This window comes from Candidozyma pseudohaemuli, assembly GCF_003013735.1.
Source record: "Candidozyma pseudohaemuli strain B12108 chromosome Unknown scaffold00005, whole genome shotgun sequence".
Lineage (NCBI taxonomy): Eukaryota > Fungi > Ascomycota > Pichiomycetes > Serinales > Metschnikowiaceae > Candidozyma > Candidozyma pseudohaemuli.
The window spans coordinates 477365-503678 of record NW_020194439.1 but is presented as its reverse complement, the minus strand read 5'-3'; the positions used below and the strand labels follow the sequence as shown (position 1 = coordinate 503678).

The following is a 26314-nucleotide window of genomic DNA, read 5'->3' as shown; positions in this document are numbered from 1 at the left end:
CGTGATAACTCGCCAACCCAGCATACAAAAAGACATCTGGACAAACAAGGATCGCCAAAAACGCCAGATCGACCATCGCCACTACAATTCGTCGTCAGATCACCCCAGCTGACCCCGAACCCTCATTTGATAGACAAAAGTGTCACAAAGGCCCATTTACTTGGCTCTGAAACGAACACCCCACTACCTTCCCTAATTACCAAAAAAACAACAAAAACAACTCTCATCTACAATGTCGGCCCCTCGCAGACTGCGCAGCGAGTACTCCAAGAACGGCTGCAAAGAGTGCAAAAGACGGAAGATCAAATGCGACGAGTTCATCAACCCGCCCCCTGAAGCGATAAGGAAAATCAACAAACAGGGCAGAGTCGCCTGCTGGCAGTGCACGAGGCTCCGCAAGGAATGTGAGTATCCTTTGAAGGGGGAGAAGGTGGCTCGTGTGAGCCGAAAAGCCATGATGGAGCAGAAACGCCAGGAGGCTGCTGCCAACGGCGACGCTAATCCGTACGGACAAGGTCTACCTGGCCACGGTATGAACGGACTTGGAATCAACCAGGGCATGAACGGCCACATGCATGCGCCTGCTCTAAATGGCCTCGGTCAGCCCGGAATGAATGGTCTCAATGGAAGCTTAACTGGACAACCCGTGAACGGAGGCTACGGTCTAAATGGCTATGCTTCACAAAATGGGCCCAGCTACCAGGGCCAAAGCCCGCTTAGCGGCGGCTCCACATATCAAAATGGCCTCTATCCTCAAAACGCCCCGAGTGCTCCAAACAGCCTCAATGGCTACCTATATCCACACAACGCCCCTGCTGCTCCTAGCGCTCCTAACTTCAATGGCTACGGGCTCAATTTCCAAAACGGCCAGAGCAACGCCTTGAATGGTGCCTGGGACCACAAGCCCATACGGCTTCCTACCCCTGTGAACCGTCCTGAAGCCACATCTTCAGCGACTGCCTCGTCCACGACGGAACCTCCGGAACACGATGATCAGCCGCTTGACGGTCTAGCCTTTTACGACCAGCTGGACCTCACGCTTCTAGCGGCGGATTTGAACAATCTTGTGCTGGACATGATCTACGACGTCAACTACGAGCCCAAAACGGACCTGGAGCTGCAGCCGACGCCGCCAACCCCCACCTCAGAAGACAACGAGGGCAACTACTACGACTACATACCGAGAAACTTGCCGCTCGGGTACATAGAGGTGAGGAAGCATACGGAAAAGGCGTTTTTGCACGAGTTCTACCGTGAGTTTGCAAACATCATCTTGCCCTTCAACGCCTACGATGCCTCGGCCAGGTCCTTCTTTAATCCTGCCAGAGACATTTTGCTCAAATGTGCTCACAAGGAGCCTTTCCTTTTGGCGGCTGTTTTGGCTCAAGGTGCCAGATCCGTCTTTTCCAAGCTGGCGAATCCAGACGATGAACAGGCCTACTACTCGTACCTCCTGCGTTGTCTCAAGCTCCTCGGACCGGCTCTTGGGGATGCTGGGAAAAACGGCTTGGCCTTGGTGTCCAACATCGAGGCGGTTCTTTTAACGGTGCTTCTTTTGACCTCTTCCAACGCTGTCAATGCCAAACAAAACTGGAGACCACATCTCCGGGGCGCCAAAGACCTTCTTTTGAAACACAACAAGAACCGCCCGCTTACACGCAAGCTGAAGGTGTTGATCTTTTGCAAGTACTGGTTTGTTTCGTTTGAGATCTTGGCTGGTTTGGGCCTGAAGCTTGGTGGAACTGTCCATGTTGATGAGGAGCTTGATCTTTTGCTCAACTACGCTGATCCATACGAGGTTCAGGTGCTCACCGAGCTTGGCTTAATTTTGCCCAATGGCTTCAACCTCATCGGTGGTTACCACAACGACTGTGTGCCCCACTTGAGAGATCTCATTAAGCTTCTCAATAGAGGTCGCAAGAAGAGCCTCGATGGTGTTTCCACTACTGATCTGAGCCCTGGTGCTGTTTCTGGAGCAGGCAAGATTCCAGACATTTCCATCCAGTCGACCGAGTGCATTCGTCTTTTGGGTGAGTTTGAGAGAGAACGCAACAAGACTTTCTTTTCAACCTCCACCGTGATGTCTCCAGACGACTTCCCTAACGGCGTTATCCCTCAAAATTACCTACTCGACTCGGCAACTGTTGAAAGCACCAGAAAAATCGTCAGCTGGCTGGACATCTCCCAACAAGCCTATTGTTTGGCAGCTCTCATTACAATCTTGACAGACTTCCTTGGTGTGGCTCACGACCTGGTGCCAGTGCAAGAGTTGACGCACAAGCTTCTTGATCTCGTGTCGTTTGTTGAGTCACCCAATGGAGAACCTGTGCTTTTCAAGTACGCCCCTCTTATGGTGCAATGGCCTGTGCTGGTCGCTGGGCTTAATGTGGTGAAAGCAGAGGATGTCAAGACTGTGGAGAAGTTCTTCAGCGTGGCTTCTGAGGTTGGATCAGGATCTGCCGGGCATTCGTTGAAGATGATCCATAGACACTGGAAGAGACGGGAGTTTGCCTCCGACGACAGTGAGGAAGAGCATGTTGATGTTGTCAACTACTGATGTGGATACTAGGAAGTTCCCAGGGTGCTGGGTCACGAACTCAACGCTCTATGAACCATAGAACGACGGGGCTCTGGCAGTCTCGTCGATAATTAAAAATAAAAGAAAAAAAAAAAAAAGAAAACCAAAAACAAAAACCAAAAAAAAAGGAAGAACAAAAGTTGACCGAACTTCAAGTAGCTATCTATTGTTTGCAATGAATTTGAACAAACCCGTTATCGGTGTATTTAGCATATCCAACAGAACCGTAATAAGCTTTCGCCGTAACTTTAAATTCTGTCAAAATCCAATAAACTTTAGTATCCTTATCTCGAGTGGCTCCAGTGCCGTTTCCTTATCAGCATCCCGTCAATCCCGAAAATCCAAACCTTATTTCCGGCCGAAATCCGTCAAACCTTAAAGATCTCCGTTTAGACTTCCGATCACAACGCCATATGTGCCTCGTCTATGCTGCTGCATACCAATAAACTTTTGACTTGCGACGGCACGGCTGAAACTCAATTGTAACGCACTGCCCTGTAAATCGGTATTCTTGCGTTCGTAAATCGCTACTTTTTCAGTGTGGAGCCACAGTTTTCACGATCAACAAAGAACCCAAACGGGGTGGAATTACGATCATGTTTTTGTGTCATCGGTAAGCTTTTCCACAAAAACTACATGCCTGAGGAGGGGAACCTAAAGAAAATTTTGTGATTCTGGGGTGGAGGAGATGTTGATAATCATGCACAGACGGAGGTGAGGATACTACCGGGATGAGGAAGGGTAGTTTATGAATGGATGCAACTTCCCGGAGTTAAATAAACCTCTTTTGCTGCATATCCAAAAAAGGGGCTTTCAGGGACTCTGGACTTTTTTTATCCCCCACGGCTCACTTTTAGCAATTTCCGCCCGATTACGATATCTGTCAACAGACCTGGTTGTCTGGTCGACCAAATCTCGTCTAAAGCTTCCTAAAAAACCTGCCTAATAAACTATAGCCTCCGGGGCCATGTGGTCCGCCCCAAGTATCCTAACCATGGTTTGCAAACAAACCTAAATAACCTCACACTACTAAAAGATTACAGTTTTCAAAATTGCAGTTCAGAAGAAGGGTAATTCGAACATTCCTACAAAATTATAGTTCTACAAACTTGCGGTTTTGCAAAATTGCTGTTCTACATAACTGCTGTTCTACCAAATTACAGTTCAACAAAATCAAAGTTTTCAAACTTACAGTTCTACTAAACGACAGTTCTACAGAATTACTGTTCTACAAACTTACTGTTCTATACTTACCGTTCTATACTTACTGTTCTTCAAAATTGCTATTCTACAAATTGACACTTTAACAAAACTTCGTCTAATTCGTCATTCTATTCAATCAAACTTTTGGGGCTCCATCAAACTTTCAAAATTTTCCGGAGCTACGCCTCCAGGAGAAGCGTGTACCAGTTCAAGTTGTTGCCCGCAAGCTGCAACCTGGTATCATCAGCTTCCTTTTCCTCCTTCACAAGATCCTCCTGGATTTTCCAGCCCACTCTCTCAGCACCGGTTCTGGCGCCATCGAGATTGGCAGAAGTAGGCCCGATTCTCAAACTGGCGTTCTTGCCCACCATGTAAAGCGGCAACTCCTCACACCACTGGAGGTTATCCGTAAGACAAGGGAAGCCTCCCACAATGTCGATCGGGTAGTCGTTGATGATCTCGTCAAGGAAACCCAAATCGTGCAAATCAGGCAGAATACCCGTAGCACAAATGACATAGTCCGCATCGACATTGGTCACCTTGGGCTCCATGCCTTCTTCCCTGGTAACAAGATCCATGTTCCACATCTGGCTGTTTTCGTCAAACTGGCCGTTTTCCATCGTGGTGTACTTCATAAGCAGAAGACGTTTAGCCGCCTGGTGCTTGTTGATCTTCATGTGGTACTCGGGGTTGATGGACCCTCCGCCTCTGGCGTCCAAAATCAACTGTGCTCTTTCCTCGTCGGTGTCGAGCATGTAGAACGCCAGCTTCTTGACGTTTCTGTACTTGGTGACCCAGTCGAGGTGGAAATCGAAATGCTTGATTTTGACGGGCCCACGGAGAACCAACGTAACGTGGATTCCCTTGAGACAGGCAACGTGGGCGAGTTGTGCTGACGTTAAACCGCCGCCAATGATGACCAAGTGTGGTTTGGTCGTGGGAAGTTTCAGTCGAGGTTTCTTGGGCATAGTATTTGTAGATTCGGCTGGTTGGCTTTTGGAGTCCATGGAGGGAATATCTGTGGGTCCGATATCCATTTTGGGGTCGTTTTTCATGGAAGTAGGTGTCATAGGCTTCTCTTTCTCCATGGAAGTAGGTGCCATGGGCTTCTCATTCTCCATAGATTTGACACTTTCCATTGATGCTTTGTTCTCCATGGAATTATCACTCTCCATTGAAGCTTTCATGGAAGGCTCATTCTCCACAGAGGAGATGGAGGACATGGAGGAAACAGAGCCCGCCTTTTCTCCCATTTTAGGCAGACTAGGGCCCGTCGAGCTTTCGTCGTTCTCCTGCTTTTCACTCTCCATCATGCCATTCTCCATCTTTTCCATCGATTGCTTCTCCATCGATTCCTTCTCCATGGACTCCTCCATTTGGGCCTTTTCCATGGCCTGCTTCTCCTCGGCCATCTGCTTTTTCTTCTCCTCGGCCATCGCCATCTTCTCCTTCATTTCCTTAGCACGGGCCATTTTCTTCTTGCTCCGCTTCAGCTCCAAGTCGTTGGCGATATCCTCCTGGGTCATCTCCACCGCCTGGGTCAGGGAGGGTTCCATTGGGGAATTAACCTTAGCTGCTTCGGCCTTTGCCATATCCTTCTGAACCATATCGGTCTGAACCATACCGTTTTTGGCCATATCGTTCTGTGCCATCTCCTTCTTGACATCCATGGCTTCAGCCTTCAAGTGGTCCATCTTCTGCTCCATCTCTGGCTTTTCCTCCATTTTCTCCCTCTCCGGCTTTTCTTCCATCTTTTCCATCCCTGCCCTCTCTTCACGGGGCATCTTTTTCGAGGAATCGTCCCGGGAGCCTCTCAGTCCAGCACGCTTCTTCTCCCTCTCAGGCTGGATCTTCTCCACCAAACGGGGATGTGGAAAAGGCACTCTTTCATAGAAAATGTCCGTCGTGTGACATGAGGCATCCAAACTGGGCTTCTTCTCGCCCAATCCGCAAATCGGATAATTCACTTTTCCACGATGTCCACTCGCTACAACACACGTTTTGCAGCCATACATCTTGCCGCTTTCGGTCTTGATGACAAAGCCTTTTTCGACGTAGTTGCGGTCGAAAATGTGCAAATCCGTGTACTTCATGCTCACGACTTCGTCCTTCCGGACACAATTGTGCAAGCTGTAACGGTCAATAAGATCGTTGCAGAAATCACGGAAGAACGGCGTCAGCGGACGGTAGTAGTCTCGCCAGTCCCGCATGTTGATGTCCACAATGCCCAGACGATCATGGTTTCTGTTGCTTCCGCCTGCCTGGTCACCAATCACCGCAGGTTGTTTGTTCTGCTTCTTCTTCATGGTTCTCTTGATCTGGTGCTTCAGGTACTCCTTACCCACGACGTTCTGGATTTCCATAAGATCACGTTCCCTCTTTGTGCTATGAGCGTACGTGATCATTCCGTCAATATTCACGGGATCCGGATGAAAAAACATGGGCAGCCGTAAATGAGGGATCTGGCACGATCTGAACTGGTTGTCCCAGCCTCCCATGAACAGATCCAGAAGCGCATCCAAAACGAGGATATTTTCCGCCGTGAGTTTCGTAGGTGCCACGTACTTCAGCGTTTTTGTCATGCCCTTGTGGATCGTGCTGACACGGGACCCCCGGTTCTTCAACCAGTGGAATCTCTGGTGCTCCTCCTCGGTGTATATGGAGCCCGGAGCGTTTTCACATAGTCTCAGCGCCACGGCAAGCCCGCACGTGCCGCCGCCGACAATGACAACTTCAAAGAAGTTCTCCAGGTGGATATCGGGACAAGAATCGAATTGAGCCATAATGGGGACTCTGGGGAGGTGGAGGGTTTTATTTTGCAGCCATTCCTGCAGGGACAACCACCCTGGTGGTCCACCGATATGGAGGTTATCCAGCGTGGCGGGCTGGAGAGGATATGGATATGAGCAGATTTGAGGTTTTAATGAAAGGAGTTAGGTAATTGAGCTGGAGAATTGGTTGTGTGGTTGAAAGAGGAGGTGGTGTTGATATAATTGGTCTACTGATTAGGGATATTGATCTTGTGACAATTTACGACAATTCAAAGAGAATGATTCAACCTCAATTGCGGTGGTTTAGAGCCTGGAAATAGGGTGAAAATAGGGTTTGGGTTATCAGATGGTGCAGTGGATATGTGGATATCCCCGTTCTGGATCGTTTGGTACCGCACTGGTTGCTGCTTATCGTGGTTATCAGAACTCGGCCTCGGAGTGGATCGTGATAGGGTGAGCTTTTATGGCTTTTTCTGGGAATGTGATTTTCAGTGATCCTAGAATTCCCTTCATTCTACGTGTTTGTTTTGTTTTCTCTTTTCGAAAGCGGCATTAACGGGTGGCTGCGAAACACCGTAGTAGTTACCGTTTCTTGCTGGCACGCGAGGCACCCAGCTTATTGTAATTTGATGGTTTTTCGGATTTTTGGATTTGACGATTGGGAGGTTTTGACTGTTTAGACTGGTGGAAGCGGATCGAACGGACTACCTCCATTGAAAGTTGGTTATGATCCTGGAGTCTAGATCATGGAGGCACTAGAGTCACAAAAGATCGTTGACAAAATAGAACCCAATTGTCATTTCGTCAAAATCCATCGGTTCATCCACTTAATTCAAAAAGGTTTCATAAAAAAAGAACGCCCAGCTTGGAAAATATATACTCGGACTTCTCCACTGTGGCTCTCTCTTATCGTGCTGCATGGATCTGCGTTATCTACCCTGGGGGTGTCCCAAACCCCGAGCACCTACACCACAAAATCATTCGATAGAGCCACAATTCTCGTAATATGGTCTCTGAAAGAAAATCCTTCAACTTTTCCTTTTATTCATAAAACTACGTGGGTCTGTATCGCCATATCCTGAACATCTTATCAATAGTGTATTCATGCAGGCGATGAGACCCTCCATTTTCTAGAAACCCGTCAAATCAACAAATTCCAAATTATCACGTCTTTTTCTCTCTTCTGGAAACCTCCATCCCCCTTCCACTCTCGGCGATAAAAACACCCTTCTGGTCGAAACCACCCAGGTCCTACCGCATGTCTCAGATTTCTGCAATAGCAATTGTGGAGAAACACCAAAACAACCCAAATAGACCAATCAGCATTAGCCACCCTAGTAGCATCACCCTGATGGTTGGACCCTGCTGGTTCAACCCGGTTGGTCCAACCCGGCCGGTACGACCCCAGTGGACTTTTGGTGCTTCATGATTGGACAAAACAGGTACCCTGGTGGAAAAGAGTGGTACCCTGGGGCTTCCAAAACATGACCGTTTAACCAGTGCTGTACCAGTTTCAGGAAAAACAATAGACGTCACTGCACAACCCTGTGGGCCATCGTTCGCTGCATGAACCTTGATTTTCCTATACATCAGCTGATAGCCTATTCACCCTGGATAATGGCCAAAAGATCAACTGATTGCCTATTTGTTGAGGAAACCCTGGATGATGGCCAAAAGACCAACAGCACCGGGGTCAGGAACACCGCCTGCAAACTCCTCTTCGTTGACGTAGGAAGCACGACCAAACTTGGCCTGCAATTTGGCAGTATTGTCACAGGACTCCTTGGCAGCCTTCACCAGCTGATCCACATCGCCGGTCTCCACAAGCGTGTCCACAAATGGCTGCAAAGTGTCCACCAAGGTACGACCGCCCTTTCTGGCCTTGGTGTATTTGAACAAGCCCTCGTAGAGCGCATCCGACAAGGCCTTGCTGACCAGCTTGACGTCGATGGATTTGGCCTGCTGGAGGTTTTTGGCGAAACTCGTCAAAAAGATGGCATAGATACCGCCGGAAGTGCCGCCCATCTTGTCCTCGACGATTTCGGTGATGGCGCTTACTGTAGCAACGAGATCGTTGAGGTTCTCCTTGAACTGCTTGTCGGAGGAAAGAGCCTTCAAAATCGCCTCGGCGCCGTTTTTGAGCGTCTCTCCACAGTCACCGTCACCGACCTGGGTATCGTACTTGGTGATCTCAGGCTCCTTCGAAATCAACAACTCCATAGCTCTCTTGAGCAGCTCGCCAAAAGCAGCACCGTCAACCTTGGCGTCCAGTTTGGGGTACTCACCATGAGCCACAGGCAGCTCCTTGATCTCTGGCTCGGGCTTCTGCCATTGTTCGTCGGAGTAGATCTTGGGTTTCCAGCCTGGAGCGTTGGTGGGAGCATCCAAAAAGCCAAGAACGTCCTCCTTGGTGTAGGTTTCCGTGGCGGCCTTGTTCAAGTTGAGCAAGGTGATGGAGAAGCCCGGGCTGCTCAAGGAAGTGACAAAGTCGGAGATGTAGACTCTCGATGGCTTCTTCTTCAAGGGCACTCTGGAGATGGCGTAGTTGGCCAAGGCGTAGAGCTCGAGCGACGAGGTGCCGCCAATGTTGTTGATAAGCAACACGTAGTCGTCGTTGTCGCCAAAATCAAGGTAGTGTCTCTCCTTGTCGTTCTTGTCCAACAAGCGCTTGTACATCAAGTCCACCAACTCGGACGCCTTGGGAATAGGGTGCAACTTCTCGCCGGGCTCGTTGTGAATACCAAGACCGAGTTCAGCGGTATTTTCACCGGTGACTTCACCCTCGTCGCTGTCTCTTCCTGGAACAGTGGTTCTATCCAAAGAGGCACCCATAGTGACCAAAGCATCGTTCACGGAGCGGCCCAACTGAGCCAATTGCTCGAGTTCAGCACCCTCCTGGGCAGAAGCAGCACCCAACGCCTTGTGCACCAAGGCAGTGCCTGCAATGCCTCTTCTTCCCACCATTTCGTTCTGCGTTCTTCCAACGGCAACATCGTCCAGCACAGCGACAAGCTCCACCTTGTAGCCGTCTCTCTTGGCTCTCTCCGCCACTAGGCCAAAATGCAACACGTCTCCAGTGTAGTTTTTGACCACGGCAATGACGCCTTTCTGCTTATCTGCTGTCGCCTTGACACCCGCCATGATCTGTTTAGTGGAAGGCGAGGCAAAAATGGTTCCTGCCACGGCAGCGTCAAGAAGATTATCACCAACAAAGCCAGCATGGAGCGGCTCGTGACCCAGGCCGCCTCCGCTGATGATGGCGACTTTTGACTTGTGGTTCTTGTTGAACACCACCTTTTCAGAAGGAATAAGGCTGACGGCCGGGTTCAGCGCCACGAGGCCCCTCAATGCGCCCAACACGACATCGTCGTTTTCGTAGTTCCAGTGTTTGACCATTTTCTGAGTTGTAGGAGAAGAAGTGGTGTAAGGAAATGTGGTGGAAGTTTGAGAATAGGCGGATTGGGTGAGGTTTATGTAGGCAGCAGAGGTGAGGTAAGGAGGTTGGTCACAGGGTCGTACACACTGGCCAGGGAGTTGCTGCAGTGGATTTGCAACAATGGGGTGATTCGGGGCTTACGAGGATTTATGGATTGATGAAGTATTTTCGAGGATTAGTGGAGGTTTAGTGGGGGTTTTGAGGACCCTTCTCGAGACCCATGCGCACTGACGTAATGGGGATGGTGGTGGAAGCAAGGTCCCTGGAGTAGGGTTTGTAATATGTGGGTTTGAAGGAGGTTGATGGAGGTGGTGATTTTACGTTGTGAGTTGTTTCTCGTGTGGAAGAATTGGCCTGATTGGGCTCGGCGTTTGGTAGGTAGTAGGGGTGGTTATTTGTAGTGTTATGTGGTTGTCCATCTGGGTGGGATGTGGAAGGTTTGTTTGATGAAGTTTGTCGAATTCCATTTGGTTCTAGTCAATTGATGCATCTTATGGTGTTAGTGGAAGATCCAGGTACAGATTGGTTAGCAGAAGAGAGACATCTAGAGCTTCACTTGTGGAGTAGCATACTCTCAATTCGATTGAATCCAGCTTCGATGTTCAAGAATCTCTCGAAAAAAAGCATTCCTTACGTGAACGTATCAATTGAATCTACTACCAGCATGTTGGAGGCACCTTTGATGCCTATAGTGATGGTGACGCAGAATCGCCTATACCTCGCATCTCGAGAGAGTTTTTCGGTTTCTACGGGTCCGGATAGGCAAAAAGACGAATTTCACAACGCACAGGCCTTCTGGGGAGCTCATAATTTACGATGATCTTCTTGTCAAGAAGGCAGATATAATGAAATGGTTTGGCTAGAAATAATGTGATTTCTTTCATCAATTATTGGTGGTTTCTTTAAATCCTTGAATCTCACTTTCGGCGGGCAAAAAACGACAAATTTTGAAATTTAAAAACATTTATACGTTCTTTACACCGCCTTCAAACAGAATCCCGACTATTACCTCCCTATCACGTTCCCTTGTGGAACAATTGCTCATAAACAGCAGAATCGCATCGCACCCTAGGCACCTCCCTTTGGTTTCCTGGGATTCTGCGGTATCGTGAACTAAGCTTGTGGTGTACGGGTCTATTGCAGGTCCCACCAGAGCCATACTCAACAGATCCACCATAAAGTGACAAAAACGGGGGGAGTTGCTATGTAGCTGATAAGCAACCAGCTGTTTGAGCGCCCCTTGTATCAATTGACCAAATTCGTGTGTCAAACCCACAATGCCACGAACCCTACCTATAGTCCACCTCCAACAAACCACACCCTTGACGCTCTCCAAATCGAAATCAATGCCAAAACCTCAATATTTCTACCAATTCCTTCACCACAAACATCCCCCAAAACCTCTCCCCTGCTATTCCTTCTTTAAATCACCTTTTGTTTAAGAAATATCCCCCACCTCACCTGACTACACAGCCCTCTGGCCCTCTCTTCCCCCAATCTCCATTTCACACGGCTTTCACGACCCCCTAGGCACCGCCAAGCCGGAATACGAGACGACACTGTCCATCTTCCATTATTGCATCCACCTCCCATTCACAAGAATTGTGTCGTTTCGCAGCCATAATGTCGGGGTATTTCGCAACCGAGCGGCATTCTGAGACATGGTCCGTAAACGGCATTAATGAGAAACACCGCCAAAAAACGAACCTTTAATACTACGCAAAAAGTCCACTCCACAGAAACACTCAGAAAATCAACAATTCTCTTCAAAAAACGCTATACCCCATTTTTAATACCGCCTTGGTCTCTCGCACTTTCCTGCCCTGGAAAGCCGGCTTCTCCAGATCTCGAGGTCATCTCGCACTCTCCTGCCTCCATCGCCCCACATCAACAACTCATCAGACACCAACACCCTGGATTAGGCCGATAAACTCAAAACAAAAAAGCCAGAATTGTCATATTTGTACTACTACAAAACCACTCCTTTCACCCATAATATCCAAACATGGCCAAGGCGCTGCGTGCCAATAAGCTGAAGACCTTCACGGGCTGCTTCACCTGTCGTTCAAGAAAGATACGCTGTGATCTCCAACGACCAACCTGTCAGAATTGCAAAAAAGCCCATCTCACGTGCCTGGGCTACGACATCAAGCTTCGGTGGTCGCTTCCGGTGCAATTTACGCCAAAGGGAAGAAACCCTGTACAGCATCCGGTGAAGTTTCCAGAGTCGGAAAACGACAATGCCGAGCTGGGTTTCTTCCAACGACGCCACGTGGGTTTTGTCACTTGGGACGAAAAGAAGAACTGTAAACCGTACGAGACATACGAGGAAATGGATAACCACTTGGCGGACTTGCAGAGCTTGAAAAGACCAGCCGAGACGATCCTTCGAGGTCCATTTGGTGTTTTTAGTAAAGAGAAGCGAAGAAAAAAGGCTAATCAAAACCAGGTGCCGGCAGTGCAAGAAGCCGACGCCCTACTAGGCCACGACCAGCTCTGGTTATCCAATGAGCTCAAAGACCATGCTTTACTTACAGCTGCGGCATTGAACGGAGACACACAGTTTCTAGATCTTGTGGACTCGCTTCCGAACTACTCGCCGGGAAACTCAGGGTACCCTACAAACCCTGAATCTACAGACTTTCTTAATTTGGTCTTTCACAGACACCAGGGCAACCTGTCGAACAATCTTCTGCCACAGGTTGGCAAAAGCACACCCTCTTCGATGAACAGCATCCTCAATTCGGACGAGGGCTCCATCAACCCGAATAACCAGCATTTGTTCTACTCGAACTACAACAACTTCTTCTACAACAACCCGTACCAGCTCAACAAAACGTTGGAGATCCAGCTTCATGCCTCGGCCCATCCGCTGAAAAACGACGACGACGCCACAGACATGGTCGAAGGCGAAAACTCCACATCCACGCATATGCCCGAGGATATCATGTCCATAGTGCAGCGTCCGCTTCAACCCAAGCTCGGTTTCGACATTTCCTTGCCCAAAAACGGCGTTGTACTTCCAACATCAGCGCTTCAAGTGCAGCCGCTCACAAGGTATCTTCTTAATTACTACGTCACTCAAGTTGCCGATCTCATGACGGTGATCCCGCTTACAGAAAACCCATGGAAGACCATCTACTTTCCAAGAGCCTTGATGGCCATTGGCGAGCTCAGTGCATTGGGAAAGACATCCACAGCCAAAAACGCTTTACTAAACGCCCTTCTTGCGGTGGCAGCATTCAATCTCCAGAGTAAGTTCCCCAAAAACTCCGATCCCATGAAATTCTACCTCAACCTCGGTATCCGGCTCCGAAACCAGGCGTCCGTTTTCGTCAAAACCCTTTTGGGCTCGAAAAGCGGAACCCAAAGCAACGTCGAACGCTGTGTGGCCAACGAAAAATACAAGGACGTGCTATGTGCGGTGATGTCCATGATCAGTGTGGACTTGGTATGGGGAACAATGCAAGACACCAACTTCTACATCAAGTGGTGTGAAAAGGTGATTTACACGAAAATGAGAAACAAGAAGAAGCTCTCGCCCAAGGCCCGGATCATGCACCGGATCTTCCTGTCGTTGAAGTTGATCCAGGATCTGACATGCCTTGATTATGCGAATATCAAGGAGGACTACGAGTTGACAGCCCGGTTTGGCTACGACGTGCGGTTGCTGTTTGAAAGAAGCAATTTCGACAAGGAAGGAACAAAGGGCCGCATCGACTATATCATGGACACCAGGCGGGTTTCGTCGCCGATGTTTGTGAATAAAAAGTTGATCAACACCAACAAGAACGACGAGAATTTCGCCACGGATGCGCTTTACGGGCTTCCCAATTCGTTAATTGTCCTCTTCAGCGAGACAGTGCTGCTTCTTCGGGAAAAGATCCACGACAAGGAGGCCAAGGGGCCTGCGGCAGATTACAGCGATCGGGTGCAATCGCTAAAAAAGAAGCTCAGTGTATGGAAATTAGACTGGAAACTCTACGACACCGAGGCTTCCGGAAAGCACAAATTCTACACGCTGATGCACGAGGTGACGTACCACCATATCATGTCGTTCTACCATGCTCTCAGCATCTACTTTGAGCGACTCATTGAAGAAACACCGCCCGAGCTGTTGCAGGACAAAGTGGGGCAGACGCTCGAGCACCTCAACCTGATCCAGCGGCTTATTTCCAAAGACGAGGCCCACATCATTCCGCTCTTCTGGCAGGGGTTCATAGCCGGGTGCGAGGCGGTGACGTTGAATCTTCAGATGGGCTTCAAGAAGTGGGGGGCCGACATTGCCCAGTATTTGGGTTCGTACTGGGGCGCCCGGCAGATTATGCTAGAGGTGTGGCGGCGAAAAAAATTACAGGAGGCCCGGGCCGACTGGGTGAGTGTGATTCAGGACTGGGAGATGAACTTGATGTTGAACTAGAGAATGTGGAGGAGGCTCGGCGATGGCGGAGTGAAGGGGAATTGCAGAAGGGTGAAGTTGGAGAATTGCTTACAAGTGAAATTGGGGCAGTTGCTATGTCGTGGACTCGGCAGTTGCTCTATTCACGTCAAGCCTGCTTCTGTCATTAAACAAACTTCGTGACATCTGCACACGATGCATCCAAACCTAAAAGCTAGAAATGTCCAACAACACTGCCTGAAACGGATAGACGAAAATCACGAGAAACGCTATTCCCGGGTTGTGCAGAGCAACCATTCGCCTAAGTTTGTCTTGGCTGGGGCTTAAGTTGGTGCCTGAGCGGTGGCTGCGAAAAATAGCCAGTGGTGGTTGGAGGGTCTGGATTTCGCAGCGAAGAATTGCAGCCATTTCATCGCGACGCGAGGAACTAGGCGGAGGCACAAAGCGAAAGAAAAACAACGAAAGAATAACAAACGAAGAATGGAGAGGCTGAAGGCGATTTCATTTGGCGGTGTCGTCGTCAAACTTAATTATTGCTATTGCTTAAAGTCTGCTCAACGCTGCCCCTTGCCATTAGACTTTCCCCCGATTCTGCTTAATTGCACCCGGTCCTGCCTGGGCTGCGATCCTGGCGCCGATTTCTCTGCAATCGCTGCGATTTTCTGCATTTTTTTCGGCCTTTCTGCATTTTTTCTGCCCACCGCTGCCCCATTTCACCTGCAACCGCCATTCCGCACGCCGTTTGCTGAAAAAACCACCGCCTCAGTCCGCGCGCCAGGCACGGAACATCTCCATCGCGGCATACCACCGCCTGACGCCGAGGCTGAAATGGATCCACCAAAGCCGGGCGAAGACGACAAACGGCAATCCGGCAATCCGGAATCCGGCAATCCAGAAGGCATGTCGTTCCAAGCCGACCTTTCTTTGCCCAATGGGGAATCCACGGATTTGCTTTTGGTTGCTTCGTGGTAGCTTAAACCATAGCCTTTTTGGCTGCAACTGAGGAAACGGCTCGCTCGAAATTAGCACCCAATTCGGCTCTAGGCCCCCAGACAGGCGTAATTAGTCCAGGCCTGGGTTTCGCGACTCTTCCCCAGATAGCCCTCGGCGCGGCGTGTTTGTTTGTTTTTGCATCGCGAACACGACATTTTCTTCTGATCCATCACCAAACACGTCAAAGCCATCAAGAAGGGACGCTAGCACGCCTCTCCCCGACGCGTGTGGGCCGGCTTCTGTGCTCCCTCTTCCGTCTATAAATATGGACCCATCCCCCTCGTTTTTCCGATCATCAATCAACTGGTCTTTCCATATCTACTACATCACCAACTACCGTCTATCGCTATGAAGTACTTCGTTTCCGCTGCTATCCTCGCTGCCTCCGTCGCTGCTGCTGCTTCCGAGTCTGCCGCTCCCCTGGTTGAGACTGTCACCAACGAGCACACTGAGGAGGTGACCATCACTTCTTGCTCTGGTGTTGAGTCCTGCAAGACTCACGTCACTGCTGCCACCCAGACCGTTGTCACCGAGACCGTTGACGGTGTCAAGACTGAGTACACCACCATCTGCCCAGTTTCCGAGGCCACCCCAGCTACTCCAGCTACCCCAGCTACCCCTGATACCCCAGCTGAGGCCTCTACCCCAGCCACCCCAGCTACCCCAGCTACTCCAGCTGAGAGTGCCCCAGCTGCTTCTGAGCCAGTCAAGGAGTCTGACACTGTTCCTCCAGCTCCAGCTGTCTCTGAGCCATCCACCCTTGCTGGTGAGCCAACCACCGCTCCAGCTCCAGCTCCAGGTGCTTCCGAGCCAGCTCCAGCCCCAGCTCCAGGTGCTTCTGACACTGCTCCAGCCCCAGCTCCTGCTGCCTCTGAGCCAGCCCAGGGTTCTGCTCCAGCTCCAGCTCCAGGTGCCTCTGAGCCAACCACCCTCGCTGGTGAGCCAACCACCGCCCCAGGTCCAGCTCCAGCTGCTGAGTCCTCTGACTCTGACGTCATTGTTGACGCTACTACTACCCCTACCTCGGTCACTTCTGTTCCTGTTGAGGCTACCTCTTACGCTCAGCTGACCTTCACCTCTGTCCACCAGTCCCAGGGTTCTGGTAACGCCAGTGTTTCCGCCTTCGAGGCTGGTGCCAACAAGCAGGCTGTCGCTGGTGCCGCTTTCGTCGGTGTTGCCGCTTTGTTGTTGTAAGAGAACAAGCCGGTTCTTGGGTTTTCATGCATTCATCATAAAATATAGGATTATTTCGTAATACCATTTACATTAGAATTTGCCCTGTAGCCTACACATCATTGACGACATTTTTCACTAAGCCAAGCCGGCAATGCAGCTACACCGATCCAGAATTTGTCACCAGCAAGAATCCGAAATTTCGCCCTTGGCCATTTTTATTTATAGAAATTCTAGATCATAGTCAGATGGCACATTCAGGGTGATCGGGATCTGGCAATGCAAATCCGCCGTTTTTCAGAAATGTTCAAACTTTAGCCGAGCAAGCAAAAGATCATACTCTAAACGGCCAAAAGCTAAATCTACAATCATTCTAATCCCTGTTTTATTGCATCGACCCATGGGCCGTATTATCTAAGCTCTAAGCTCTATGAAGCTGGAACAGCGTTCCAATGCATGCCGGCGTCGCCGACTAAGAAAATTTTGAAAGTCACAACTCGTCATTGATGTTGGTCTTGCCCTGTGGAACGTAAATGGCACGTCCCACGTACACATTCCACCAGCCGTCGGCATAGTACAACACATACTCAAAGACCCTTTTTGGGAAGCGGTAGTAAATGTCCCAGATAAACCAAAGAGCGGCCTTGACGTCCTCGAGTTCTTCCCAGAAGCCCTGAGTGCGGCCCTTGACGTTGACAATTCTGCCTTCGTCGAAATTGTCCTTAGCAAACACCTCAGAGGCCTCCTTCAAGGCCTCCTTGGATGGCTCTTTTTTGGTCACAGGCAGGAAAGCCACAAATGGGAACTCGATGCCCTTGTCGTGCAAAGGCTCGTAGTCACCGTGCTTCACCTTGCCAGCAGCCACATCCTCCAAGTGTTGGAGGTACATGGACTTGAAGTTGTTGATGGCTTCCACAGACTTGGAAAGACGGTCGAACGTGTTGAAAAGCGCCACCAACTCGATACGGCGGAACTTCAACAAGTGCTGGGTATTAGGGTCCTCGGACTCGAAAAGCACCTTGAGCGCCGTACCGTAACCGATGGTCTGGAGCTTGCCCCACATTCTGCAACGGTCACAGCCGACGCAGTCCATGATGGCAGAGACGTTTTTGAAACGAGAGCGGAACTCGTTCTTGAGGTCTGGGGAGCTCTTGATGGGGTCGAAAAGAGAGTGTGTTTCAAAGAGCACCTGCGAACTCAAGGTGTTGTTGATGTTGGAGAGAAGATCGGCGTACACGGCAGGACTGACGTCCTCGTTCGTACGCAACTGGCTCTCGTCGCCGCTGGTCGACTCGTGGTTCTCTTTGATGTAGGTGGGAAGAGACACGATATCGGACAATTTCACGATGGCCTGAGACACCAACGCGTAGTTGAAGTAGATGTTGGAGAGTCTGTCGTTGAACTTGCCCACCCTCTCCATGAAAACCTTCAAGTTAGGGTGGAACTCCGCGGTTTCGGCGTCCAAGTACTCGTTGGACAAGTGCACAGCAATGGAGGCGTGCATGCCCGAGATCAACCTGTAGAACAAGTTCTTCTCCACACACTGCTCGGGCTCGGAGTCCGGCAGCATCGACATGGGGTTTGTGTTTGGGAAGCAGTTTTCCGAGTAGATGGCCTTCCAAACATCAAAGGACTGAGCACCGCCGTATCCGGTGAATCTCTCTGGGTTCTCCTTCAAATCGACAAAAACGCAGTTGTGGTCGTCGTCAATATGACAGTAGTCCAAATCTTCACACGTATCGGCCTCGTCGTGGGCACTAGAAGCTCTCAGAATCTCGCCTAGTTTCGAAGGCGAAAGATCGTCTGGAATATCCAGCCAGTTGAACTGCTCCGGCAGCAACACCTCCACGGCACAGTTGCGTGTGGCACAGAAATGCTGAGCATTCCAGAACTTACACTGTTTGTCCAAATCGAGCTTGAAGAACCGGAAAAACGGTTTCAGTATCAAATCGACCACCAGGTCTCTGAGCTGGCTGTTGACGGCATCGATATAGGAAAATGTCGTGTTACACGTGGGCGTGATGATTTGCAGACAAAAGTCTGGCGAGTCAAAGGGCGAAAAAGCCGCTGTAGCTAGCGTGGCTAGGAATAGGAGGAAAAGGTTCATGGAGGTTGTTAGTTGCAAAATCGCTGGCCTTATCAAAGATGTGGTCACGTGACTGCTGGCGTTCTTTTTTTCTGTCGCTGTCTCAAAGCTTTGTCAGCCTGAAAAAGCAATGCCCGAGCGTTGCGACTGCTTATAGGGTGAGTTTATAAGGAATTAGTAAAAATGACAGGTGTCGCCAGGTGGCCTTTTGGTGGTGGGTGGCAAAATAGCGAAGTTTACCAAAGTGGCGAGATTTCAATAAAGTCGGTCTTTGGGGTTTTTGAGGTTTTTGGTCTGACTTAATAGGATTCGTGGAATGCTGTAGAAGTCGTCGTGTGACTGAGGCGGCGTTAGGAAAGTGCACCCTGAATCAGGCGACTAGAGTTTCCTGGGCAACGACGATATGGTGTTTTCTGGAAATTCCAGCATCATCACGTTATGGTGATTTTTAACGTTTTTGGTAACTGATCTTGGTCTTTTGTCCATTGGTCCACTGGGTCTAACTGTCTCACCAGACCTTGCAGCCAATGCATGCGATTACATGGATACACCAAACGACAAACTCCCGAGGCAGAAGTCAAAAAAACTAAATTTTCCCAAAATTGGGAACTCCTCAACCCAACCCCCAAATCCAATTCAACCGAACCACTCGGACCCTGTGGCTGTGCCCACGTTTCTTTGTTGAGCGAATTAATCAATGAGCAATACCTCGAACACTGGCTCACCAGCGCCACGGAAATGCGCTCACAGAAACCAGAATTTGCCAAAACACATCTCTAAGAAAATCAAGAGCAATTTGGCAACCTCCCCGAAGGAATCCCGAATTTCCCGTCCTGGAAAATCCCACCCAACCTTATTCAATGGCGCCCAATGCCACCCAACTCCGCAATTCGCTTCGACCTCCGCTGGGATCGGCGATCTGGGATCCATAGTGGTCCCTGGATCTGCGGAAACTATAGCCCGGCCAAGCGGTGCCGAGAGTTGCGTGGTCTAATAAAACGTGGAAGCCACTGCCACAAAGCCCATGCCTCCCGCTTAAACGAGGGCGATGGAGGCTTTCCATGCGATGAATGCTTCAGGCTTTCCAGGCTCAAATCAGATATTCTTGTTTTTGGTAAATTTTGGGGCCAGGGGTGTGCACGTGGACCTGAGTCCGATCTGGCACGCTTTGTGTTTCTCGGTATGGACCTCCACAATAGACGTCAGAAAGTATAGCCGTGCAGGCCCCCACTGTGGCCAGGAACCTGTGGGGGAGGGCTTCACATGGGTGCAAAAAATACTGGATAACGAGCCTCGCTACTGCACAACCTGCCTCCAACCGGTTCCACGCCCGCACGGCCCTAGTTAATATGTCAACCGTCGCCTTCCATGCATACCCCTCGATGGGTGCAAAAAAACCAAGAACTACTACCATAAAGCTCGGAATCGGAATCGGAATCCTCGTCCTCGTCCTCCCTGTGGCTTCAGCTCCCCACAAATAGTCCTCCTCCTTAGCATGTACATGAAGCGCAATTCAGACATGTGGCGCCGCTACCACTTGTACTTTCTCGTCCGTAGCGGCTTTCTATAAATGCCCAGGTCTTCCCGGGTGCTTTTCCACCAGCCATGTTGGCACACGCTGTGATCTCGTTCGTTGCCCTCGCGGCCCACCACCAGCACACGCTCTTGGTGCTCTCCACAGCGGTGTTTCTCTTGTGGAAGTTGTACATCTATCCGTTCCACGTTTCTCCACTCAGGAGGGTGCCAGGGCCCTACTTCCACCGCATATCCACGCTTCCGTGCATCCTTGCACAGCACCAGAACCGCTGGGTCCGGAAGATCCACACTCTTCACGAGCAGTATGGAGAGATTGTCCTTCTAGGTCCCCATGAGGTCTCATGCAACGGTGATCTCCGCTACATCAACGACATCTACGTCAAGAACATGCCGAAGCTGCCGTTCTACAAGCACTTCCAGAACCACGGCCACGACAATGTGTTTTCCACCGTGGAGAACGGTCCGCACCTCAAGTACAAGAAGATGATGCTGGGACTATACTCCAAACTGGCCATTCTTTCAAACCCGGCCACAAGAGATCTTCTCGTTCTGAAGGCCGCCCAGCTCGTCAACAGAGTGCATGTTTCGCTGGTGACAGCGCTAGAGCCCGACTGGATCAATGCTCGTCTGGAAATGAACCATAACGGAAAAGGCCACAAGGAAGGATCCCACGAATGGCTCCCACAGAAGCTGTCGAGCCTTGGAATCGACATGTACCTGCTTTTCGGCGCCTTGGCCATGGACGTGATTTCTGCGTTCGAGCTTGGGGTTAAAAACGGCACGGACTTCTTGAACGATACATACAAAAGGCAGATTTTGGTGGACTTCAGGACCAAGGAGCTCCTGACGCTCGGCCTGATGCTTCTCCCGCTGCTCCACTGGCTTCTTGCAGGTCCACGGATCATGGGGGCCTCGGCGGCCGTGGAAAAATGGCTTCTTTCAACCTTCAAAAGCGCAGAATACGACCCTGAGCTCTCCAGACCAACCACGCTCAGTGCACTCAAGAAAAACGGTCTCCGGGACAAAAAAGCGTATTCTTTCCTCAGCGACAACCTCATTGCTGGCCATGAGACGTCTGCTATTGCACTCACTTACATCTGCTACGAGCTTTCCAGACCGGTGAACCGGTTCAGACAAGAACGGTTGCAAAACGAAATCAGAGAGTACTTTGGTGCTCCCGACGGCAGCATAATCGACGCCATCGAGCAAGTCGACCAGCTTCCTTATTTGGAAGCGTTGCTCAAAGAAAACTTCCGTGTCCACACCTCGGGAGTCGGTTCCATGCCCCGAATCACTCCATCCACTTATGAGGTCCACACAAACAACGGACCGGTGGAACTTCCAAAAGGTACAACCGTCTCCTGCCAGGCGTACTCGTACCACCGCAAAAACGACATTTTCCCGCATGCTGAAAGCTGGATTCCTGAAAGATGGCTTCCTCAGCCGGGAGAACTGAATGAGGACTACAAACTCAGAAAAACCCACATGTCCAAGCACCTTTTGCATTTCGGCAAGGGCATCCGCATGTGCTTGGGCAAGGACTTGGCGCTTATAGACATAAAATTGGCTTTGGTCAATTTGTACTGGCGGTACAACTCACAAATCAGCTCCGACTGGTGTGAGGTGACGCAGTATGAAGAAAACGTGAAGGTTGGCAATGCCGTTCGGCTCGACGGAGCCAAACCACTGTCCAATTCTGACGAGGAGATGATGGCCATGGTGGACGGTTTACTGGCTAAACCCCGCTGTGACGAGTGCTGGCTTGAATGGAGCCTTCTGGGGTGGAAGATTTGAAAACCCCAGACTGGAAAATTAGCAAAAACCCAGACTGAAAAACGCCAGACTGGAAAATTTAAAAAGAACCAGACTGAAAAATTAGCAAAACTAGGTTTACAATCGTATGCGCAATAGATATTATACAAGGCTATTTATCGTCAAGCTAGGCGGCTTCTAATCGTCAGACTAGACCACTTCTAATCACCAAACTAGACCACTTCTATTCGAAACTAGACCACTTCTAATCGTCAAACTTGATCTTCTTGGCCGTCTTGGTCATGTCCACGTCCTTGAAGAAAGCGCCGTACACAGAGTGGGCCTTCTTCTTGGTGTGGCCTCCAAACTTGAGCAACTCCTCTGGAACAGGCTGGTTGGCTCCTCTCAAGATGTTGATCAAGGCTCCACTCAAGTGTTTTTCGTGCTCCGTAAAAAGCGTGTGGGCGGTACCGGTCTGGCCAGCTCTGCCTGTTCTGCCGATTCTGTGAACGTAGTCCTCGGCAGTAAGTGGGAAAGTCAAGTTGATCACCACCTTCACGTTGGGGATATCGAGACCTCTGGCGGCGACGTCGGTGGCCAAAAGAAGGTTGGACTCGCCGTTTTTGAAGGCATTGAGCGCCTGGGTTCTCTGCTGCTGAGAGAGATCACCGTGAATGGCTGCAACGTTGAACCCGGCTCTCTGCAACGAGTTCTCCACTCTCAGAGCCTCCTTCTTGTACAAGGCGAAAATGAGGATTTTGTCGTTCTTGTTGGGACCCAGCTGGTACTTTCTGATCAACTGCACGAGCCTCCTCTCCTTGTCTCTGGGCTCCATCACCTCCACAATCTGTGTGATTCTCTTGTTGGCAGAAAGCTCGTCTCTCTCACCAATAGTCACCTTCACAGGCAGCGTCATGAATACAGAAGCCAACTCTCTGACCTCCTTGGGCCATGTAGCTGTAAACATCAAGGTCTGACGGTTCTGCTTAGCAGGACACTGGCCAATGATCTGCTTGATGTGCTGCTCGAATCCCTTGTCAAGCATTCTGTCGGCCTCGTCAAGCACCAAGTAGTCGATGCTCGAGAGGTCCACCAGACCGTCCTCCAAAAGATCCACCAATCTGCCTGGCGTAGCCACAGCTATACTGGCATTCTGCAACTTGTCGATCTGGTCCTGTTTGCTGACACCACCGTAGATGGCCACACACGAGATGCCGGCGTTTTTCGTCAATTCCGCCAAACTGTCGTGGATCTGGAGCGCCAATTCTCTAGTTGGAGAAAGACAGAGCACCTTGAGGCCCTTCTTCTTCTCCTTCAAAATGCTGTTCACAGCAGGAACACCAAAAGCAAAGGTCTTACCGGAACCCGTCTCGGCAACACCAATGACGTCTTTTCCACTAAGCAAAAATGGCCACGAGGCAGCCTGGATAGGTGTGGGTTTGGGGAACTTGGTGATGACCTTCTGGACCTCGCTGATGAAATCCACATGGTCAAACAGCAAAAGCGGACGCAAGTTCAAGCTGTGGGGGTCCTCGATGGCCACTTCGTTGGTGTCCAAGAACTCCTTGACGTCGCTTTCCAGAACATCACTGAGAGCCTTCTTCTGGGAGTAAGCTGAGGAGTCGTTGGAAGGAGCAGGCACCTCAGACTTTTCTTCCTTGTCTTTCTTGTCCTTTTTTTCCTTCTTCTCCTTTTTCTCCTTCTTATCCTTCTTATCCTTCTCCTTCTTATCCTTCTTGTCCTTCTTCTCGCTCTTGTCCTTCTTCTCCTTCTTCTCGCTCTTGTCCTTCTTGTCCTTCTTCTCCTTCTTTTCACTCTTCTCCTTCTTCTCCTTTCTCTCCTTCTTCAGCTTCCGGTCGGGCTCAGCAGCCTCCTCGAGCTTTCTTTTCTTATCCTCTTTACCCATGAAAAACGGTGTACCTAAAAGATCTCATCGCGATGCCCTCAGATACACTCTTCACCAGAAGGTCTCTTCAAAGCCTACAAAGTCAAAATCTCTTTTCTATCGGTTTATTCAAATATTATTACTAGCAAAATAGGATCAGTCCAAGTCCTTTCTACGGCCCGCATCGAGATCCACCTCGGACAAATTGACCCACTTGGTCTTCTGCCAGAACTTGAGCACGGCAGCAAGAATAAAGAAGAACGGAATCAAAACGTAAGCGTCCACAAAGCCGGCCGCGTCAAAGGGCTTGAACGTGCTCCAGCCCTGGATGAGCAACAAGAAAATGTCCAAAACGAGACCGGCAATGGGCAAGTATGGGTAGAGCCAGCCCTTGTAAGGTAGACTCTCGACAGAACGGCCCTGCAAAATCCAGGATCTTCTGAAACGCAAGTGGTAGAAGTTGATGCTTCCCCAGCAGATGAACACCGCCACACCGGAAATGTTGACAATGTAGTCGTAAGCCTTAGCGGCACCGGTACTGACGTTCATGAGCGATATGAGACCCAACGAGTTCATCAAAACGACGGCAAGGTAAGGCACCTGCGTTCTGTTCAATCTAGCAAGGAACTTGGGCGCATTGCCCTCGTTGGCCAAGTGCACAATGGTTCTGGAACCAATGTAGATGGACGAGTTGATGGCCGAGATACACGTCACCAAGATGAAAGCGTTGATCAAGTGTTTTCCGCCTGGCCAGCCGGCGTTGTGAATGGCGATCGTCATGGGCGACTTGAGCGTGGAAGAACGGTCCAACAAGGGGTCGTTGTATGGGACAGTCAAACCGTAGAAGAAGGCGATACCCATGTAAATCACGATAATACGGATGAAGGTCTGTCTAATGGCGTTGGGGATGGCTTTGGAAGGGTTTCTGGTTTCCGAAGCGGCAATAGCCACAGACTCAGTTCCCGAGTAGAAGGTGGAGGCAAACACAAAAGTCGAAACCACCGACTTGAAGCCGTTGGCCAAAGGACCCGGGTCGTGCCAGTAGTGGAAGCCAAAGGCGTCCACGCCCTTGACACCGCCGGAAACGTAGATGATGGAGAAGATGTAAAAGGCAAAAATACCCACAATCTTGGTCAAGGCGAGCCAGAACTCGGCCTCACCAAAAGTCCTGACGCCCAAAAACTGAAACGCCATGAAGGCGGCCCAGAACATGAGAATGTAGCCGTAGAGCGGCACCTGAGGCCCCCACTCCACCAAAACGTTCGCCACCATATTGTACTCGTTCGCCAAAACAGCCACCCAGATAATCACATAGTTCCAGCCCACAGTGCCGCCAATGGCCTTATCGACAAACTTCTCGCCCAACGTGGAGAAGACACAGCCCGAAGGGTACAAGGTGGCGAGTTCACCCAAACTCTGCACCATGGCGAAAGCAATGATACCAATGACACCGAAACCGATGATCATCGAGGCAGGACCTTCACTGGTTGGGTTGGCAGCACCCACCAAAATACCTGGACCAATGATACCGGCCAAGGCGATAAGCGAGATATGACGGTCTTTGAGGGCTCTTTTCAAAGCCAAAGGTCTGTCTTCGTGTTCCGTAAAGTCAGAGTAGTCAGCCGAGGCAACTTCGCCCTCGGGACCCCATTCCTCCTGTTTTAGCACGGAGGCACGGTCGGTGTTTTTTTCCACAGAGGCATCCGGCAGCACTTCGCTGGCGGACCGGTTTCGGGAGAACCACATTGTAAAAAAAGAAGGTGTTGCAAAAAAACGGCCCTCGCATCGGCTGCAATATATAGGTCACAAGCGAGAGAAGTGAGGGAGATATGCAGAGGCTGCAGTGTGACAGAGAGCATCGCAGGGCTGGTGCGGGTTACTAATTTCCGGGACCAAGTAGGCAAGGTACTTAATTAGGATTAATATGGGACTTCTACTATTTGATATTAACTTTTTCCAATGAGAGACAAATCTTTTGCTCCTTCGTCGCAAAAGATTTCGTCGCAAAAGATTCTGGCTTATCGCACATTTCGATCGGCGCTGTCGCCATGCTCTTATCATCGCACGTGACACAATAGAGCCACCATTAGCCATGCTTGGCGTCCAATTTCCATCCCAAACGTTGCAGCGCTTGCCCTGAAGCGGCAACTGCAACCTGGCGGTGCCCTGTGCGTAATTTGCAAAAAAACCTGTTCAAATGCCCATACTACCACGGCGAGTGCACTGGCGCATGCTTCTAGAAAAAAAGCTTGGTGCCGAATGGCGCAAAAATGCCCCGCGGACGGCTGCAAACAGAAAATGCGATTGGTTCTCACTTGTCTGCCAAGGCTACACGGCAGCTTCCACAATGCTCTTGACAGCTTGGGACATTTGTTTACGGCGCTGCTCGAGGCGTAATTTGGGACATTTGCAAAAATCGGGGCGTTTGTTGTTTTGGAGAATGCTTGCGGTTTCAGGGGTACGGCGGGGCGTGAGAAAGGCAGGTAATTTTCGGGGAATTCT

The 26314-nt window shown here is 50.2% G+C and overlaps 9 protein-coding genes across 9 annotated transcripts; 4 read left to right on the top strand and 5 right to left on the bottom strand.

Annotated features, from left to right (window-relative positions):
* Positions 1-232: 232 nt before the first annotated feature.
* On the top strand, positions 233-2557 carry C7M61_002661 (uncharacterized protein; the record flags this gene model as incomplete). Its single annotated transcript, XM_024858028.1, has 1 exon — positions 233-2557. One exon carries the CDS (start codon positions 233-235, stop codon positions 2555-2557), a length of 2325 nt encoding a protein of 774 aa, XP_024713954.1.
* Positions 2558-3960: 1403 nt separating this feature from the next.
* Positions 3961-6564, bottom strand: C7M61_002660 (uncharacterized protein; the record flags this gene model as incomplete). Its single annotated transcript, XM_024858027.1, has 1 exon — positions 3961-6564. The coding sequence occupies one exon, from the start codon at positions 6562-6564 to the stop codon at positions 3961-3963; it is 2604 nt and encodes an 867-aa protein (XP_024713953.1).
* Positions 6565-8193: 1629 nt separating this feature from the next.
* DAK2 (dihydroxyacetone kinase) lies at positions 8194-9948 on the bottom strand (the record flags this gene model as incomplete). Its single annotated transcript, XM_024858026.1, has 1 exon — positions 8194-9948. The coding sequence occupies one exon, from the start codon at positions 9946-9948 to the stop codon at positions 8194-8196; it is 1755 nt and encodes a 584-aa protein (XP_024713952.1).
* Positions 9949-11993: 2045 nt separating this feature from the next.
* Positions 11994-14408, top strand: ARG81 (Arg81p; the record flags this gene model as incomplete). The annotated part of the gene is made up of 1 exon (XM_024858025.1): positions 11994-14408. The coding sequence occupies one exon, from the start codon at positions 11994-11996 to the stop codon at positions 14406-14408; it is 2415 nt and encodes an 804-aa protein (XP_024713951.1).
* A 1320-nt stretch (positions 14409-15728) lies between these two features.
* Positions 15729-16574, top strand: C7M61_002657 (uncharacterized protein; the record flags this gene model as incomplete). Its single annotated transcript, XM_024858024.1, has 1 exon — positions 15729-16574. One exon carries the CDS (start codon positions 15729-15731, stop codon positions 16572-16574), a length of 846 nt encoding a protein of 281 aa, XP_024713950.1.
* Positions 16575-17043: 469 nt separating this feature from the next.
* Positions 17044-18660, bottom strand: ERO1 (ER oxidoreductin; the record flags this gene model as incomplete). Its single annotated transcript, XM_024858023.1, has 1 exon — positions 17044-18660. The coding sequence occupies one exon, from the start codon at positions 18658-18660 to the stop codon at positions 17044-17046; it is 1617 nt and encodes a 538-aa protein (XP_024713949.1).
* A 1584-nt stretch (positions 18661-20244) lies between these two features.
* C7M61_002655 (uncharacterized protein) lies at positions 20245-21969 on the top strand (the record flags this gene model as incomplete). The annotated part of the gene is made up of 1 exon (XM_024858022.1): positions 20245-21969. The coding sequence occupies one exon, from the start codon at positions 20245-20247 to the stop codon at positions 21967-21969; it is 1725 nt and encodes a 574-aa protein (XP_024713948.1).
* A 223-nt stretch (positions 21970-22192) lies between these two features.
* Positions 22193-23833, bottom strand: DBP3 (RNA-dependent ATPase; the record flags this gene model as incomplete). Its single annotated transcript, XM_024858021.1, has 1 exon — positions 22193-23833. The coding sequence occupies one exon, from the start codon at positions 23831-23833 to the stop codon at positions 22193-22195; it is 1641 nt and encodes a 546-aa protein (XP_024713947.1).
* Positions 23834-23968: 135 nt separating this feature from the next.
* On the bottom strand, positions 23969-25558 carry AGP3 (Agp3p; the record flags this gene model as incomplete). Its single annotated transcript, XM_024858020.1, has 1 exon — positions 23969-25558. The coding sequence occupies one exon, from the start codon at positions 25556-25558 to the stop codon at positions 23969-23971; it is 1590 nt and encodes a 529-aa protein (XP_024713946.1).
* Between the last annotated feature and the right edge of the window lie 756 nt (positions 25559-26314).